Below are 20,843 nucleotides of genomic sequence, written 5' to 3'. Positions count from 1 at the left end.
TCTGCTGTCCACAATACTGGAGGTGAATGTGTGGGCAGAATTACTGCTTGAATTTCTCAGGGCTGAAGCCACCATACTGCTTCATATTTTCCTGGAGCGTTTCTAATGTGGAACTCTTGAGATAATATGCACTGTGCATTCCTGGAAGTGAGCTTTCCCCATTACTGGATCCCTAGAAATTGTACCTCTGGCAGATTCCTTAACCTTTTTTATTTGTTTGCTTTCCACTTTGTAACTTGAAGTATGAACTAAAGACACAATCTCTAATCTTTCTGTACTTTACGTTAAAAAGAAAAATTGAATACTTTGCACAGTCTTTCACATCTCTTACTGGTTTTCTAAACTTACTGCATTATGTTAAAGCCGTTGAGATATTGTGCTTCTCTCTGGTATTTTTCATTTTCAGTAGCAGAATGTGAGTTTCTTTGCAAATTAAAATTATGGGTGAATAGTTATTGTGATTAGGTAGCAGTTTTGTCAATGCCAATTCATCCCAGCCTAATCCTGACGTGGTTCCCTGCCTTGGAGTAAGTAGTTTTTAGGCTTTTTAAAGTAATAAAGTGTCAAAAGCTTGCTTTTATGCTTGAATTGTGATATTTGTCTTTTGTAAACTTGTCTTCTGGTATTTATTTTTCAAAGTATGAATAAAGTGACATTGTTTGCAGAAAATCCATGTTATGAAAGACTACAATCTTTTTAATCTTTGTCAAGTATCACACTGAATCCTGCCTGAATGTTTTGCCAAAAAAAGCACATGCACGCATCACAAGCATTACGATCAAACAGCAGTGAACAAAATTAGTAGCTCGTTAACCAGTGAGTTCTGAAGGCCTGAAGCTTCAATATTTTAGCAGTGCCTGTGTTACACAGCTTGTGATACTATTGAGCACCATTAATACTTTTAAATTATCAGCCAGTCCTCCTTAAAGATGTATTCTTTTGTGATTTTACAAAAAATTGTTGTTGAGAAAGGAAAATTAACACGTAGTGTATTATAGCATCCTCTGGAATGTTGGCAAGGACACAAGAAAACGTCCTGCTCCTCTTCCATCAATGCATGCGATCCTACATGTCCTTAACAAGAAGCAAGTCTTGCTCAGGAATACAAGTGCCCATAAATGAAACACGACAATCCATAATTTCTTTTGAATTAATTTTTTGGACAATTTGAAGAGCTCAATATTAATTTTAAGGTGGTGCCATCACAATTAAACAAAAAAATAAATAAAAGCAAAATAATATAATGCCGTGCTTAATTTGTGATAATAAAAAAAAAAAAAACTACTGCACCATAAACCTGCAAGTTTAAAAATTGTACTCACAAGGAAGGAGTAATAGAGAATTACCTTGTCCACTCTTACCTAGTTCCCAGGTTGACTAACGAAATTGGCTCTCTACTTTCAGAGTGGAGAAGGATGAATGTATGAAATTGCATGATCAAAGTGGAGTGGAATCTTCCTGATACAAAATTGTGATTAACATTATTTCTAAGCCTGTGAAATTTCCAAAGATGGGTCCTGAAGAAATTGTGTTTATTTGCAGAATAAAGGTTTTGGCCAAATGAGAAAATATGGAAAACATTTGGCGAAAGTTGACCAAAGCAAGTTTTCCTTCCCCTTGCAATCCACGTGGTTTAAGCACGAAGGGGCTGACGGAGGGTCTCTTTGCTGTCCATAACTAAAGGCGTTCTTCCTTTAGCCACAAGGTGGTGTTTAACAATAGCTCAATGCTTGATGCCACCCTGATATTAAAAAAAGCCTGGAGTTATCATTTCTTGCTCACATGGCATATCTCAAACGCAGATCTGAAGTGCAAAGTCAGTTCTGCATCCTCTCGCCACAGGAGGAACACTTTTTTGGCAAATATTGGAATGAGCTGTCAGATGAAGTAGGCACCATAACATTTAAAAGCCATTTGGACAGGTACATGGATAGGAACGGTATAGAGGGATATGGGCCAAATGTGGGCAAGTGGGGCTAGGGTAGATGGGCATCTTGGTTGGCATGGGCAAGTTGGACTGTTGGGCCTGTTTCCATGCTGTATGACTCTAAATAAAGGGGCACAATTCTGTCTGAGCACAGTTGGCATATGCATTCATTGAAATGTTCACATTTTCGATTTATAAACATTTAAATCTTTAAAGTAACAGTAGCTCAAGTGATTCCCTTCAACTGCAAGGGAAACCAAACAGCTGCAAGATGTCAGAAGCCAAGTGGAGTGAAAGCTGCCAAATGTTAACACCAGAGTACATATGGTACTCTAGCCTGCCAGTATTTATTACACTTGCACCTCGACATTTGCTAGAACTGGATTAATCAAACTTCATTTTTTTTTAAATTTAAAAAGTGTTGTTATTGTGTTAAATTTGTGACTTGTCCACAAACATTGAATGACTCCAAATTGGAATTTTGTGCATATAAACTAGGTTAAAACGTCTCTTCACCGTTTCTATTGCTGGTACTCGCAGGAATAATCAAAAATTGCTTAATTCATGAATTCAATATGTTCATTTCCAAATGAGTTTGTAAAGATTTAAAAAAATACTAATGAAACCTTTTATACATGAACATCAATGATCCACGGCTGAATGAAAAGCAGGTGTATGCAGTGTTGCACAATATAGAATTTACACTCGTGACAGGGGAAGGGCCGAATGCAGGAGGAGGGGACATTGCAGTATTGATCAAGGAGAACATTATTGCAGTACTGGGGCATTGTGACCAGCATGGACGAGTTGGCCCGAAGGGCCTGCGTCCATGCTGTACAACTCTGAGACTCATACAATGGATCTCATACCTTTGATACGTAGAATAAATATTACCGGATGCCGTTCTTGACTCATTGACATTCAGTTGCAACCCCCAAGTCGTATATTCTTTTTATACTCTGTTTGGCCATTTCCAAAGCAAGGGGTTTGAATTGTAGGTCATAATGGAAATGCCAATCACCACTAAATATACACTTAAATGATTTGCCAATTTCAGAAACAAAAGGAGGAGTGCAAATTTAGAGGAGTTAATAAAAAATATTTTCTTTAACTTATCCTGTTAATAAAAGAAAAATTACAGAACAGCTGCATTAATTGGGATTCTGAGTTCAACATCCAGGAGCTGCCTCCTTACATTAATGCTGTCAAATCTCTTTTTGTACATCTATTCCCAAGATGTCCAAGTTTGATGCCAAGCTATGGAAATCTATTTGACAGCACAAACACACCCACCGGATGTCAAAGTCCTAGAATGGAGTTTCTAAATACAAATAGAAGACTATTGTTAAAAGTCACAGGGTGACCTGTAGAAATGTTTTGTTGCAGCATATTTCAAGTCAACTGCAGGCTATACACAGTGCATTGTATAATTAGTGACAAAAGCGCATAGGATTCCCTAAAAAAAATGTGTACAGTATTATTTGTCAGCAAGCATTCCTCAACTGTTTTTATTAAATAGGGAGGGATGAAATCGACAGTCAAACACAGAAGATTTGATGCTCAGAGGGAAAATTGCTCTTCCATTTTATAATGTAACTCGAGCCTCAAGGAGAAAATAAATCGGGCCACACCACTGCCAGGTATTTTCATGCTTTTGGTAACCTATCTTCCTGGAAATGCATCTTCCAAGAAATGAAACTGAGCCAGCCTCTTTAGTGTCTCCCTGCACTGATCGCGAGGAAATGACCTAAAGCATCAAATAATACCAACGGATTCGTAGCTTTAAAGTGCCCAACCCTGAAACTTGAGTAGCAAATTCTGAACAGTGTTGCATTTACTGGATTTCTACTTCGTATATTTGAGAAACCAATTCTGTGATAGTCTGCAAATGTTTCTACGAGCACCTACAGAAACAAAATCACCATATTTCAGGTACATCTTGAATTTTGAAATATAGTTAGTTAACTAGCACCATCTTAATTAAATTACACATAATTCCCATGCCTGATAGAAATTGTGTAATTTCTCCCTTATCTCGCTACCCTTGGCTAGTTGCATGTTTTTCTTTTCAGTCTCCATTTCCTTCATAGCCTTCAAATGTGTTTGTTTTGCTTTACTTCCCAATTGCATATCTACCATTGCTAGAGCATCGTTACTCTAACAGAACTGACCAAGGTAGTCTTAATCAAAATCACAAACTTCATCTGTAATTGTGAGCATACCATATTATCCTTTCTTAACATTGCCACCGCCTTCAGTGTGGTGGCTACACCATCTTCCTATGATGCCTCATCTGTTTCTGTCTCAGTGGGACTGTCTGTGGTTTCATTCTACTGCATCCAACTGTGTCGAGATTTATTTATGTCCCATTTCCATTCGTATTCTTAATTTCCAAGGATCTGCAGTTGGTTGCTGCCTTTGTCGCACACAGATGACATAGGTTGAAGGTGAGGGGAATGATTTAATAGGAACCTGAGGGGCAACATTTTCGCACATTGAGTGGTGGGTATGTGGAACAAGCTGCCAGAGGAGGCAGTTGAGGCAAGTACTATAACCGCATTTAAAAGACATTTGGACAGGTACACAAATAGGAAAGGTTTAGAGGGATATGGGTCAGATGTGGACAGGTGGGACAAGTATCTTGGTCGGTATGGGAAAATTGGGCTGAATGGCCTGTTTCTGTGCTGAATGACTGACTTTGACTCTATGCCCGATGGACTTTATATGCCCAAAATATGGAAGCTGCACTCATTCACATGAGCATAACTTCCATGTTTGCATTGATGATACCCAGCTCTACCACTCTACTCTTGACTGCTTCTATGCTGTTGGGTTTGTGAGTCTATTTTATTTAAAAAATCCTGCGAAATTGTATAACTCCTGATGTCTTCCATTTGACTGCACCCTGAAATGATGTAGGACATTTCATAACATGCCCTTAACAGAAAATATGTCACACTTGTCCAACACACCATAATTTGGAAGATTTCAATTTATGAATGCGGACAACTTTATTCAAGGGAATTTTGTTTTGGCAGAAGTTGCATTTGTTGTAATTTTACCCTATATTTTGGGTAACAGTTGTGCAAAATGAAATCTGCTGCTCAAGGGTTGAAGGACCCTTTCTGTCATTGTTTTTTAAGCCTTGCTCATTCCAGATTCTCTGTGCTTTTATTTGGTTTTAAAATTAATTTGGACTTTTGCAATTGGGGTCAAAGCGCCTTTATGAAGATGATAGTCGTTGAACAAGATTGTGGTTGTATCAACTGCTAGCGTCTCTTCAGCTGAGTTAATTTAAATAATGCATGAGAAAAAGTTGTGTGTGAGAATGTTGTTAATTTCGTTTTTTTTAATTAGCTCTTATGTCATAATGCAGAAAAAAAAAATTGGAATAAAACTTGGTCATCTCACTTGTGTAGGAAGGAACTGCAGATGCTGGTCGAAAATAGACACAAAATGCTGGACTAATTCAGCGGGACAGGCAGCATATCTGGAAAAAGGAATGGATGACGTTCAAAAGCAGTGTTTCGACCCGAAACTTCACCCATTCCTTCTCTCCAGAGATGCTGCCTGTCCCACTGAGTTACTCCAGCATTTTATGTCTACCTTTGGTCATCTCACTCCTTTGTAATGATTGTCCATTGAAACGAAGAAAATATGAAGGTATGGATTTCGAAGACGCAAAAAATACGTTTGTTTACAAAAGTGTAAGATGGTTAATTAGGTTTTCTGACTGTACTGGTGCAATTGGCAAGTAAAGGGAATCAAATCCAAATGAACACTGATAAAAGCATGATTAATAATACTATATAGAGATCAATAGTTTTGTGTGGAACTATGCTGACTGCCTGATGTGCAAGATTTCTGCCTCCGCTCAATAGATCAGCGACACTGCCCCAGAATATAAATACAAAAAAAATGTTCTCACTATTGATAAGTGAAATGTTGTCCACCTTGTGTGCCTCACCAAATTTGGTCAATGAATTTAGAAGATATCAAGTACTGAGATCCTGAAATATGTTGAACCTTGATCAGTATTCTGTATCTTGAGTCTTGGCCATACATTCAACATCAGCCACGGAAGAATGTGGAGCCCAAGTCAATGACTATTTTTAAGGCACACCTAGATAGATTCTTGATTAGTACGGGTGTTGGGGGTTATGGGGAGAAGGCAGGAGAATGGGGTTAAGGGGGAAATATGGATCAACGATTGTTGAATGGCGGAGTAGACTTGATGGACCGAATGGCCTAATTCTGCTCCTATCACTTATGAACTTATCTGTGCTGGTAGTGTATAAGTGACTGACTTATCTAGAATTATTGTTACTCTTGCAGTGATGGTATTGACATATATTGATAGTGTGCAAATGCTATAGACCTGCATGGGAAGGTAGACGCTCCCGCCCCCATGAGCCTCAGGCAGATGGGGCACATCAGCCTTGGGAGACAGTCCATCTAGGAGAGGGAAAACTGTCCACTTTAAAACCTCCACTGCCTTGTGGCCATATCCAGTCAAGGAAAAGGCTCCTGGAGTAAACCTCAAGAAAATCCGGAGTCGGAGCCCCTAAGGCAGTTTGTCGTTGTCTGCAGCCTCGCTCTGGCAGCTCCTGCGACGGCGCTGGTGCCAAACTGTAATGGCCCTGCTGTCCCTTTGGATCGATCAGCGACGTGGAGAGGGGGGATGTGCTGCATGGGCAACAGCCTGTCCTCCATATGACATCGCCCAGGCTTGCATCCGACCACGCGTCACCTGCAAACTAGGATGCCTCGCCCATGGTCAGTTATGACCGAAGGGGGCCTACTATTGACCCAAAGTATCCAGAGTGACTGTCTTAAGTTTGAAGCTGTGTGTTAGTGGCACTGTGTTTTGTTTGGCCAACTTGTTTCTGTATATGTTGTTGAATTATCAGATCAAAAGTTAAACCCTTTTAAGCTTTTTTTTGAAAAAGCAAATCCAAATGCATACTGATATTTGCATCGATGTTGCGTTAAAATTTATTTTACAATTTTTTTCTACGTGTAAATGTGTTTTGAGCAATAAATGACAATATTGCTAAACCACATTATTTCCCTGTGCAGGAAGCGGTGACTCTTCGATGGACAAAGAATTTGCTGGGACAATGGTGGGTCCCACAGTGAGCACACCCAACAGTCAGCACTCTTCACCCAGCCGTTCTCTGAGTGGTATGTCTAAGTTCTCTTTTTAATTACTTGTTGGTTTCACTCATTTAACTTCACTCATCTAACCCTTCTTGGATAGTTTTAGGTCAATTAAATCTCTAGATGGCAAAATTAATTTACTAAGGATGAATAAAGAACCTAGTTTGAGTTTATTTCTAAAACTAAATATGGATGACACTTTTGTGCAGTTTGACTTGGCAGGAAATGCACATGCTGCACAAAGAAACTATTTAAAATGATTAGTTCCAACAGGAGGTAGAATCATTCTTTATATAATCTTTGGGATTTTATGTAGTTGTTGCAAATTTGCAGTTCTTGGTTATTTCCGTTAAAACTGTTCTTGGTCATTTCCATTAGTGATAGATTAATTTGTATTTACGTGTGTGTGGTTAAGACATTTGATCGTGGCATTGGACCTCTTATCAGTAAAGAGTGCTTCAGAGTTTGCTGGAGAAGCATACTCTTGGTTGTGCTCCATCAATTTTTGCCCCCTCCTGTCAGCTGAAAGATGTTATGCAGCTGAAAATTGCAAGTTGACTACTGATAAGGTTAGGATCTATGGATCTTGAACCATGATAAATGATGGGACCAAGCATCCAATGTTAATTTAGGAAGAATAAGAAATGAATAGAGCAAGCGGAGGAGGAAATTGTCACACCAGAAAGAAATAGTTTGATTGTGGGGATAGAAATTTAAGACGAAACAAAAAAAACCCCAGCATTTTCAAACATCTCAGAATAATTTGCTACCTACAGAGGTGAGGTTCTCTCTTCCTTGCCTGGAGAGGATGAACAACATAGCAAGGGCATCATTGTCATCCTTGAAAGGATCCTGGGTTTAAATCCAAATCCAAATTTTCTCCTAGGCATTTTAGTTCCTTTTATAACAATTTCTTGAGACTTGGGTGACCACCTTATTGTACAAAGCGGAACAGCCACAAATCATTTGCTGATATGGTGGTGACGAATTGGAATTATGAATTGCCTCAAGTTGCTGGAAGTACAGTTAACAAGCAGTTACTTTCTGACTGATGTAGTTTAATTGAAACATTACAATCTATTCATTTTCAAATACGCAGTGATACACTTGCGTGCCTATTATTCCAAACCTTTTGGAACCAGGCAAACAACATGGTGAATATTCCATGACTAATTAAGCGGTGAGTATGCAAATATTTGTGATCGTGTATTATTAATTATTCACTTTTACTTTCATAAACACCATTTCCCAATATCTCCATTGAATATTCAGCTTTGGTGGAGATTAGATATTGCTCTGAGACACATGGCACTTGAAGTCTGATCCGTAATCATGAATTAGACCCCTTAACCTTGCAAACCAATTCCAAACTTGCTTTTGTCTCAAGACCAAGGATTTTGTAGCTGCTCAAATTTGTGTCTATCTTTCGTGAAACTCCGTTTGAATCTTTCCAAGATACGAAAACATCTCTTATCAAAGATGAAATAACAAATGCAATCTCTCTCCCTTTCTTGCCCAGTTTGCTGCCGTTGGTTGTGACAGCGTCTCACTAAAATGGCTGTTGGCCATCGTCCAGCTGTGTAGGCTGCACCTGGTTCATTTTCTCTCCCTTCAGTTGGGAACAGAGAATCACTTGCAATGACTTCTCTTTCTTTTCCTGCACCATTAATATTTGTGTCCTTCAATGATTAGACCTTGACCACCATCTGTTATTCATCTACACACTGTGCCTTGGCAATGTCAGGCAGCCTAAAATATATTAGCTTCCACGTGCACCATGGTGACGCCCAACTCCACGTCATTAGAACCTCTTGCCACGACTACACTGTCTCCATGCTGTCAGATTGCTTGTCCAGTGCTGGATGAACAGAAATATCCTTCAACTGAGTCTTGACATGACTGAAGTCCTTGGATGTGAATGAAGTCTTTGTGATCTTTGGATGCCATATCCACTCGAATAATATCTGTGCCTTTTTTTTTTTTAAATCTCTGGACATTATTCCTATGGGTTCTTGGCTGCTCTTCCTTGTTACCCTTAGTAAGTTTTGGCTCTTAGAAGCTTTGGTTCCTTCATCTTAACTCTGATTAAGCCCCTTTCATCTGTCACTGTTGGGCTTGCTGACCAATGTTAACTCATAATTAAGCAAAACCCTGCTTTTGAATTTTTCACTGCTTTTACTCCACTGTCCTGTTCCTTCGCTATACAACCCTTCAAGATCTCTGCACTTCTCTAATTCTGGTTGCTTATCTTTTTTAAATCTGCATTTTTTTTTTTTAATCTTACTTTTAGATCTTGACTGTGGGACTGTGGGAAGAGGGGCTGAGAACAGCTGGGCTTGAATGGCTGGATTTTTCATTTGTATTTGCTGTTTCCAATGCCAGTATATCAATTTTGTACCAAAATGGTAGTGCACCAGCGATGAAAATATTGTTCCGGACAGGGCTTGTATCTCGTGAAATCACCATCACCATCACCATCTGGGCATATTAAACACAGGTGCATTGATTCTGAGTATGGTACGTCTTCCATGTTTTAGGAGAACCCTTGGGATTTTCATCCTTGTTCCTATTTGTGATTTATTTTAAATCGCTGCCAAGCTGTTTTTGTTTTATTGCTGAGCAGGATATGCCTTCAAGTTAGAAATGGCATGACTTGCCATTCTAGGCAATGATATATTGGTACACCTGTGACTACAACACGAAGCTTTTTCAGCATTCATAAATCAGCTGAAAACAAAGGCCTGCATGAAGTCTTATAGGGATGTGGTACATTACAAATACCGTTGGGTTCTTACGAGAGAGTTTGGGGAATCATCGATTTCCTCTGATCCACCAGTCTGAAGAAAGATCTCGAGCCAAACGTTGTCTGCCCATCCCTTCCACAGATGCTGCCTGACCCGCTGAGTTCCTCCAGCTGTTGTTTTTTGCTTAGGATTCCAGCACCTACAGTCTCACGTGTTTTGATTCCTTTACGTTTTTTCATGTTTCCTTCTGAGATGGGAAGCTATTCAGTCTATCGAATCTATGCTGGTCTCGGAGCAATCCTATAATCTATTCTCTCACGTACTGATCAACTTCCCACCCTTTCCTCTTTTCCCCATCCCACACCACACCTCAATTCTCCTTTAAACTCCCTAACAACCACAGATCTTTGGGATGTTCGTCCATTGTAAAGGTAACCCTGACAAATGAGAAAAGGAAGACAAAAGAGTGATAACTGTAATTGATTCTAAACTTGTCCTGGAGTTAAATATGTTTTTGATGATTATGAGGTGATGGATTTGATGATGAGATTGTGGGTCTCAAGTTTTGTTTTGTATACCTTGCTGGAATGATGCGTTCAATCATTTACTTGAGGGTTGATCCGTGTCACATGTACCTCTCTGAAGCAAGTTAGGACCCAGCTTGCAATATTGCCAAGTTTGGCCTGACTTTGTCTAAGCCTACCTCCCAGCAGATTATCTGGCCATTATCACATTGCCGTTTCTGGGAGCCTGTTGGCTTCTGTGCTTCCTACATTACAGTAGTGGCTACACTTCAGAGGAGAGCTTCACTGACTGCAATGCTTTTGGGTAGCCTGGGGTTGTGAAAAGCACTGCATAAGTCATGTCGAAGGTAGACAAAAACGCTGGAGAAACTCAGCAGGTGAGGCAGCATCTATGCTGCCTCACCTGCTGAGTTTCTCCAGCTTTTATGTCTACCTTCGATTTTTCCAGCATCTGCAGTTCTTTCTTAAGCATAAGTCATGTCTGTCTGTCTTTTGAGTTTTGCTCCCAACAGTGTCTATGGATATTAACCTTCAATTCCTGTAGACTCCAAAGCGTTGAGTCCATTCAGGGTCGATGACCTTAGTGCTGTTGTTTGCTTGTAAATTAAGTCTCTTTGTTTTCTACACATTCAACGAGATGGGCCGAGTCCATCTGCTGAATTATGCCAGTAACATGGAGTGCTTGTGGTTGTAGGAGGGGAAAGTCCATCTGTTTGTGGGGAAGCTGGATCAGCATACCTGTAAAAAGTGGAACAAATAGCTACACTTGTCGCTTTACCTCCCTCCTCGACTCCATTCAAGGACCCAAGCAGTCTTTCCAGGTGCGGCGGAGGTTCACCTGCACCTCCTCCAACCTCATCTATTGCATCCGCTGCTCTAAATGTCAGCTGCTCTACATCGGTGAGACCAAGTGTAGGCTTGGCGATCGCTTCGCCGAACACCTCCGCTCGGTCCGCAATAACCAACCTGATCTCCCGGTGGCTCAACACTTCAACTCCCCCTCCCATTCCGAATCCAACCTTTCTGTCCTCTGCCTCCTCCATGGCCAGAGTGAGGACCACCGTAAATTGGAGGAGCAGCACCTCGTATTTCGCTTGGGCAGTTTGCACCCCAGCGGTATGGACATTTACTTCTCTAATTTCAGGTAGTCCTTACTTTCTCCTCCCCTTCTCAGATCTCCCTCAGCCCTCTGGCTCCACCTCTTCCTTTCTTCTTTCCCCCCCATCCATAGATGCTGCCTCACCCGCTGAGTTTCTCCAGCACTTTTGTCTACCTTCGATTTTCCAGCATCTGCAGTTCCTTCTTGAGCAAAAAGCTCTGTGTTGTGTCTTTGTTTCCTGCACATTCAGTGAGATGAGCTGAGTTAAGTCTGTGTGCTGAATTGTGTTTTTTGCCAGTAACACAGGGTGATCATGCTTGTCAGAGGGGAAGGTTCATCCGTTTGTGGGGAAGCTGGGTGAGCAAGGAAGAAAGCAGCAAATTTGAATTGACTCCGCAAAATAGTACTTTGTCAGACGATAGTCCCTGTCCAGACATGAAAACTATTGTCATTCTGGGAAATGAAGTTCTGTGAAATGCTTGGTTAAAATTGTCGCCTTTTCAAAAAGGGTGGCATTACTGTGGGGGTCAACATTTCAGAAATTGGCATATTTCCTAAGTTGGCTAATGAGTAACCCTGGACTGCCATGGGCAGATTTCTTTGCCATGCATGACTTTTATACTCAATTCTGCTTCCATTAAATTATGTATCTGCTTCATAGTTCGTTCCTTCCATATGCCCCTGGTCCAGGTAAGTCTCAGTTCAAATGCTCACACAATGCAGATAGAAATCACACGTTTTCTTGCAGTGATGGCAAAATTTGAGCTGCTTCTTGTTCTATTGTGAGTTACGAATAATGGCATTGGTGCTTCAGTTATTCTCAATTATCTCTTCCCTTTAAAGAAATTAAGAATTATTCCTTATTAGCTTAAAGTTACGTTTGAGCATACTTGATAACTAAAGGTTGTGCCACACTTTGTGGCGAGTCAGTTTTGTTGTCGTTTGTACAATGTACGGTGAGGTACAATAGCAATCTTGTTTGCAGCAGCAGCAACACAGTCCATCCATTATGTAGCCTCTTTTTGTTTTAAAACAGCATTGGTTGAAACCTTTGAGCAAGTTTCTTTCTGAATAACTAGTCTGAGTGTGGCACACCTCGCATTCGTGTAGTTGTTGCTAATTCAGCAAGAAGAAAGCAGGCAGGAATTTGGTGATGGTTGGATTTAGAAAAAAAAATGCATTTGGGTTTAATTTTGTAACCAAACAGACCTCTGGTCCTAACTAATACTTCTGTTTTTTTACAAAGGGCTATCTGGTCATTGTTATATGGTTGTTTATGAGAACTTGTCGTAAGTGGAAAATGGGAACCGACGCAGATCATCTGTTATTCAATAAGTTTGTTGCTCATCTGATCTTTATCTTTTTTTCTGCCATATTCCCATAACGCTTAAATGCATGTAATAACTTAATATTCACAACTTTCTGGGGAAACGATACACAGTCTTAATGAGGAGAAATTCCTCTGCATTTCAATCAAGTGACTGAGTCTTTATGTGAGTGTACTTTAGTCCTGCACCCTCCCACTAGAGGAAATATCCTCACAATATATCTGCAGCCTTAAGCTCCCTTAGATACTCGTACCTTTCAATGAGATCATTGATTCTTCTGAATACCCAGTGGGTTGGCCCAGGGTGCTATCCTTCTATCCTAGCAATCACTGCCCTCAAAGCAAATGTATTTTTATAAAGACCAAAAACAATGCTCAAGGTATGGTTTCACCAAAGTCCTGTTGAGGTGTAGTTTAAAAAAACAAAACTCCTGCTCTTGTACCCCGTCCACCCTGACATGAAGACCAATGTTTTTCCTTTTCAGAGGGGTGCTAACTGTGTTTGTTGTACGAGGACACCCAGATCTCGCCAAACACCAATATCTAATCATCTCGCGTTGTGAAATAATATTCTGCCTTCTCATCTTTGTACCAGTTGGTAACTTTGTATTTCACAGAATTATTTTACATCTGCTATCACTTTGCCCACTCACTTAATCTGCCTATATCCCTTTGTAGATTAAAAAAAGAACTGCAGGAGGTACTCAGTGGGCCAGGCAGCATCTGTGGAGGGAAATGGACACACAACATTTCTGGTCAGGATTCTTCTTCAGCAGTTTTTTTTTTAACACATGATTCCAGCATCTGCAGTCTCTAGTTTCTCCCGTCAGTTATTTTTATATGCTCTTTCCAACCCAAGTACTGTTAGTGCACATAAATGCATTCCACCTTGTCCCATTATCTAAGTCATTGTAATAGATTAATAGCTGAGGCTTGACACTTGGGGAACCCCACAGTTTACCATGTCAAATATGATATTTTTTATAGTGCCATTGCAATCTGATAGGCCATCCTCTACCATGCTGAGGTCAGGTGTCGGCTCAGCTAGTGATGTTTTAGGAATCCAAAAACTCTACATCCACTGTTGGCCCTGCTTATTGTTTCTTAAAGTTTCATAAAACTATATTCATTCTCTATAATTACACTGTGTTATTCTACATGCTCGGTTATCATTTCCTTAATATTTCTAGCATTTTGCCCACAAGCCTTGATTTCACTTGTAGGAAAAAATTATTTCTCAGTCTTCAATGCATGTAATAGCCATGATGGCTCGGCACCAGGCAAGTTCCTGTTTCCTCCTCCCTTTCTTCTTCAGCGGTGTCATGTTTGCTGTTCTATTCTCAGTCTGCTGGGACCTTTCCAGAATCTAGGATTTTGGAATATGGCAGCCAATGCATCGACTGGAAAGAGAAGCACAGTTGACATTTCAGGTCAATAGCATTCGTCGGATTCCTCGGTGAGGTGTGGTCCCATTCCACACATTGCGTCTATACTCTTTGGAAGGTTGTTAAGCTGAAACATTAACTGTTTCTTTCCCCACAGAAGCTACCTAATATGCTGAGCATTTCCAGCACGTTCTGTTTGTGATTTTCAGCATTTTCCGTATCAGATTTCCAACATCCTGCTGTGTTTTGCTCATCAATGCATCCAGTATTGCTGTGGGACACTGAAATGCATTTCATGAACCCATCATCAAGATCACCTTTTGTCAATTTGATTTGAGCAGTCTCTGAAGATTTTAGATATGATAGAGGCATTTAAGAGGCTTATGGATATGCAAGGATATGGATTAGGTGCAGATAGATAAGAGATGGTCTTGGCATCATGTTCGGCACAGGTCAAAGGTCCTGTTCTTGTGCTGTACCATTTTATATTCAGATTTCCAATGGTCATTACACAACATTTATTACAGTCCCTATTATTTTATGATTGATGCCGTGTCCATTAGTGCTGTTTCTGTCAAGGAATCTCTAGACTTCTCACTAGTATTTTTTAAGTGTCTTTTTGTGTTGCTCCGATCTTTAGCCGAGGTGTGTATCTCCCTATCCTCATGCTATTTGTTATTATCAGAGTTGCTATCTCTTTCATTTTTCATCTCCCCCCCCCCCCCTCCTTTTCCATTCTGCCTAGTTTTCCAAGAGATCAAGTACCCTGAAACATTCAATTTACAGGGCTGTCCACCTTGAAGTTATGTCTCTATAAAGGCAAAGGGATCAAGCCCATTTTATCTCTATTTTTGCTGCAAACTTGTCTATCATGTTATGAATCCTCCATGCACCTACATAAAGACCCATTCGTTTTTTTTAAACCCATTTGACCCTATTTACTGCTGATCTATTACCCCATACCCTTTGGCTTTCAAACAATGCTTCAAAAATATTTCATGGGGTGTAGAACACTTTGTGTTATCTCGTGGCTATGAAAGACATAAGAGAATTGAAGGATTTTTTTTTTATTGTTCTTGCTCATTTCTGTTGTTTAAGAAGAGTTAGAAGTTAAATGTGTCTATCTTTGATCAATGCAGACAAATTGTGCTCCAATGGAAACACTAATTTGTTCAGATGAAGGAATTGAATTGTATACTTGGGTCGCTCCATGAAGTGGTCAGCAGTCTCATTTTTCTGAGCTCTGGAATTCATTACGAGGAGATACACAAAATAAATTTGTGGTGCACTGCAGGCAGCTTTTTGGTTCTGTTCCAATTTTATGGGATTTATTTCTTGCAGATTGTTTCTGATCTGAATTGTCGAAATTAAAATGATCTGTAAAGGGGTCCTTCATAAAGGAGCTGAAAGGATTTAACCAAGAGGACAGACTTATGTGGTCCGCGGCTTGCATTGGACATTGCCAACATCATTACAATTGAGTGAAAGGAAAAATGTTTGTTGTTGGACTCAGGACTCTCATGCACCCAAGATATATTTCTGAAGAAGGGTTTCGGCCCGAAACGTCGCCTATTTCCTTCACTCCATAGATGCTGCTGCACCCGCTGAGTTTCTCCAGCAATTTTGTCTACCATTTTCAAGCTTTTTTTCCTGATATTTTGTGATTAAATGTCGCGGTGTTTTGGGAAACATTTGTATTTAAGTGCGAGAGATGACAAGCAAATCGCATATTTAATCGGCAAACTTCCTAAGAGCAGTTAAGAAGTATAATTTATTCGTATATTTACTGTACCGCTCTTAGCATAATTTTGTTGACCAATTTGTGCAATGCATTTGTGTTGTCTGTATAATCTTTAAATTTGATGTGTGGTTAGTGCTTTCATAGTTGCATGCTGCTTGCAGTCTTTAAAAGATATTTTAAGTTATATCTACAGTCATAGTTTACCGCTGGGCTTGGAAATGAAAAAAACTGAGCACATGTCCTCGTGGAACTGAGAAATCCTTTCTCCTCGAGCTGATTTTTCCCTTGCCTTCTTGACAAGGTGTTGGCTTTTTTTGTTGTGGTTCTGTCTCTTTGTCACTGATTGCCCTTAGTGCTTGATCAAAGTACCCATTTAGGACAACAACACATATGAAAGGTAGCCCAACCACAGGGGAGGCTGTCCTCTGTTATTCCTGATTGAGTTCTCCCCTGATACTTGTGTACTTCCAGCAGGGATCACTGGATGGGGGATTGGGAACAACAACCTATTTCTCCAACCCAGCCAGTTGTAGTTGACAGCTGCTGTTCTGTTAAGCACAGATCTGAAACTGAACTGTGACAACCAAAGATTATAGAGCGGAGCAAGATACGCCACTCTGCGAAAAAAGCGTAGAATGACATGGGTATGACATGACGCCATTTTATTGAGCTGCAATTTACAATAATATTAATAAAATGTACAATAATATTAACTAATTATGTGAAGTGATCCATGCTGTATGAAACACTGTTCCCTACAACACTGATTACACCAAAGATACTAGAGTGGATCAATCTTTGGAACGGATTACACCAAAGATACTAGAGGAGCATTGACCGCTGCCTCGGGAGCGCTGACCGCGGGCAGACGCATGAGGCTCTCCCGCCAGCCGCCTTCATCTGGTATCGGGGGGGACCGAGAATCAGTCCTGGATCAACTCAGGAGTGGAGGAAACTTCCTCTTCCCCCAAAGATACTAGAGGAGCCTCCAGTATCTTTGCTTTTCCCTGATATAAGAGCCGATTGTATAACTGTGGAGTCCGTCCCCGCTACCCTGTCCCCACTATCGTATCCATTCACCGGATAAATGTTGGTGCCATTATAGATGCATATTAAAAATCTTTTCGACTGCACCTTTCCCTGGCGGACAACCCAGAAAATTGCAAGCCTCTTCAATTTTGCATGCTTCCTCTTTTCCTCGCATCCATATAGGTTGAGTAGAGTACTATAAACTCCCAAATACCGAGCGACCAGATGCATTCAGCGCTGTTCAAATGACCACAATTGCTTGGGAATCCAAGATTCCACAATTGGCTTTTCAAAATGTTGACCTTTTTTCATGTTGTCAATTTGAATAGATATAGCCCTTCAGAAGGGAAATGCACTTTGTTAAATTTTTTCATAATAAAAGCCTTTCACTATATGAATAGGTTGTTACTGATTGTAATATTCCTGACTGTAATATTCCAGCATTTTTGAAGCGGTTTTGACTGAAAAATGTTTGAAGATTATTTTGCACAATTACATTAAATCAAGATTGTCATTCTTCTGCAGCAAGGTGCAAGGCAGCAATCGTTCAGGGCTGAATGTAAAGTTCATAAATTTAAATTTCCTATCTATATATAATAAAAGAGCTGTTCTGTTTTAAATACTTGCTGAAGCCTCCATTTTAATGTGTAGAAAAGAACTGCAGATCTGGTTTAAATTGAAGGTAGACAATAAGCTGGAGTAACTCAGCAGGACAAGCAGCATCTCCGGAGAGAAGGAATGGGTGAGCTTTCGGGTCGAGACCCTTCTTCAGACCATTTGTCTGCCTCCATTTTACTACTACTTTTGGTTACAGTTGGGCTTGGACCAGTTTATTTAAAATCCTATTTTACAAATTCCCCATTTCCAAGTGAAATTACTCGCAAACAGTGCTTGCTACTTGCTGTTGATAATCTTAACATGCAAAACAACGTTATACACCAAGGAAGACAAAAGAACAAAAAAACAATCATGTAACATTTTAACATTTCTTGGAAATATCAGTGTTTCAGACACAATCAATCCCTTTGAAGTGCCTTGACTGCTTACGCAGGCAACTGATGAAGTGGGTTACATAAAGTGAGAGCTGACAATCTGCAGTGCAACAAATGATCAATTAAGCTGCTATTACTAAGAAAGCTAACTGAGGTTCATGGTGAACTTCTTGCTTTTCAATGCTTAGCGTATAATCATGATGGCCATCACAATTCTGCAGATTATCCAAAGATTTTTTCCTCTGGCTCTGCAGCATCTCCTTTGTGCTGCACTGAAGTGTAAGCCAAACATGGGTGCCAAGTCCTACAGAGGCCTTAAATTAACTGACCATTGAATTCAATTCAGCAAGCCAGAATATGATAGTGCTCATAATTTTGAGGGGAGCGAGTGAGTGTAACAGTTCAATAACGTGATTGTGGTTGAAATTCTAAACACTAATTTCAGGCGTGCTAGGACAAGATACTGCGAAGAAAAACAAAGTTGAACAACAAAGGGGTTAAAGTACAGAAAATACATGGCATCTGAATGTTTGCAGCATTTGCAATGAGGTACAAATGTTGGTATGATCCTGTTGCCATTACAGAAACATGGTTCCAGAGTGACCAAAACTGGAAACAAATTAGTCCAGAGGATTTGACTTTGTGGAAGGGCAGGCAAAAAGAGGTAAGGAGTGATCCAGCACTAATAAGGGAAGTGATTAGTGCAGTGGCGTGAAATGATCTTGACAAAACAGATCATGATATTGTACGATTGGAATCAATTTGGATTGAGTGGTGAAATAACAAAAGGCAGAAAAGCATTGGAAGGAGTTATTTATTGATTTAAATCTTTTTATTTGAATTTCACAGCAATTTGCATAATACAATGATAACAGACAGTGACAGTCAAGGCATAATTGTGCAACAGTATGTAGGCGACCCTCAAAGCCCTTACCCTTACCCACCTTCAACCCACCCGAATAAGGTCGGAACCAAATGGGGACAAACAACACTCACATACATACACATCCACACAAATATGGTAAGATAAACGAAACAAAAAGTACTAAAAAAATAAATAAAAAAATAAAAAATAAATTAAAAAAAGGAAGGAGTTATTTATTGACCACAAAATGGTTGTAATGTTGGTCATGTCATGAATCGCGAAATTGGAAATGTGAGACCAGAATAATACTTTAATTGTGGGATACTTTAACCTGCATAGAGACTGGATCAAGTTTACTTTAATAAGATGGAAGATGATTTCTTATAATGTATTTAAGATTTTTTAGATAAAATATGTTGAAGTACCAACTGGGGAAAAGCTATTTTAGATCTCCTTTGATGCAATTGTTAGATAGTTGATGAGTGATGAAGTCTGATGAGTTCATCCAGACTGAAGGGTCTCGACTCGAAACGTCACCTATTCCTTTTCTCCAGAGATGCTGCCTGACCCTCTGAGTTGCTCCAGCATTTTGTGTCTATCAATGGTTAGACAACTTTTGTCAAGGGGCCTTTGGGGAAGAGTGACCATAATGTGATAAATGATGTAAAACATTGTGAAACTAGGGGTTTAAATTAAACAAAGAATACAATGAAGGCATGAGGGCAGAAGGGTTGGCTGTGGTACATTGGGAGAACACGTTGAAAGGCAGGACGGTGGATAGACAGTGATTAGCATTTTAAAGAAATAGTGCACATTTCAAAAAAAAAGTGAATGCACAAAAAAACAACAGGGCAAGTAATTCATCAGTAGACTGACTTGAGAATGCGGGTGGTATTAAATTAAAAGAGGCATATATAGTTGCCAGGGTCTCGACCCGAAACGTCACACATTCCTTCTCTCCAGAGATGCTGCCTGTCACGCTGAGTTATTCCAGCATTTTGTGTCTATTGCCAGCAATGGTAGTAGGTTGGCTGAGATTGGCAGCTTTTTAGAATAACTGGTGAGTAGAGATGAAACATTTCTTCCCTCAGGGTGGTGAACCTTTAGAATTCTCTGCCACGGAATGTTATGTGGACTTGATCATTATGTTAATTCAAAACAGAAGTCTGATATCTAGGCATCAAGAGAATCGAGGTTTATGAGGGTAACGCTGGAAAATGGCGCGGAAGTACATGATCGGCCAAGATCGTAATGATTGATAGAGTGATCTCGACAGGACAATGGTGCACTTCTGCTCCGTATGCTTAGTTTTGCATGGAATTAGCCTGGGGTTGCTCTTCCTCTGTACTATAATGAAAGCTTTAAGTTCAAATATGTGCTACCTTTTTGGATAGTGCTTGAGTGGGATGCCAATGTCCAGCTGAATCATCCCCAAGATGACCTTGGGACTCCTTGCTGATTTAAGAGCAGTCTTACTAAAGTTGGGCAATGTAAATCAAAATGATGAAACAAAAATGAGAGAGGTTTTAAAATGGTAAAGGACAATGGGTCCCACCTGGCAACCAAGTTAGTGATGGATCTGGGCACAGCTTGGGTGTCATCCAAAGCTGTACCAAACACAGGGTTCCAGATTTTACTGGCAGTATATGCCATATTAAGTGAACGTAACTGCCGTAATGTGAGCCTTGGTGCTCCTGTGATTAGGAGGGTATTATTAAACCAGTCCTGATTCCAGCTCCGGATGCTCCTTTATGGTGAAAGCAAATTGAGCTCAGCTGTAATATTCATTTTTTTGTTCGAACCCCCACTTTCCTCTTGCCTCTTCTTGAATCTTTTTTTATAAAATTCAATAAATAAGCTGTTAACTTCCTGTCAAAGCTCTCAAATGAATAGTCACCTGCACAAGGTACTGCATCAGCAATAGAATCGTATCCTAGCAAATACACAAAAGGAGAAAATTGGAAAGAAACAAAATAGATAAAAAGAAACAGATGGAAAATATGACCTGCATTTTAAATGGCAGTTTGTTTTTGCTCGTTATGTTTGAGAC

General features: G+C 40.0%; 1 protein-coding gene across 10 annotated transcripts in view; it reads left to right on the top strand.

Moving 5' to 3' along the window:
* Positions 1 to 20,843, top strand: part of ikzf4 (IKAROS family zinc finger 4) — a 90,574-nt gene that overhangs the window by 41,307 nt on the left and 28,424 nt on the right. For 9 of the 10 annotated variants that reach the window (XM_055664340.1, XM_055664339.1, XM_055664343.1 and 6 more), the window contains one exon: positions 7,007 to 7,111. In XM_055664340.1, the coding sequence (XP_055520315.1) occupies positions 7,007 to 7,111 (105 nt within the window). Of the gene's footprint in view, positions 1 to 3,446; positions 3,568 to 7,006; positions 7,112 to 20,843 lie in introns of all 10 variants that reach the window. The other variant, XM_055664342.1, reaches the window with a different exon arrangement.

Source organism: Leucoraja erinacea, chromosome 40 (genome assembly GCF_028641065.1).
Source record: "Leucoraja erinacea ecotype New England chromosome 40, Leri_hhj_1, whole genome shotgun sequence".
Classification (NCBI taxonomy): domain Eukaryota; kingdom Metazoa; phylum Chordata; class Chondrichthyes; order Rajiformes; family Rajidae; genus Leucoraja; species Leucoraja erinaceus.
This window is presented reverse-complemented; position numbering and strand designations above follow the sequence as displayed.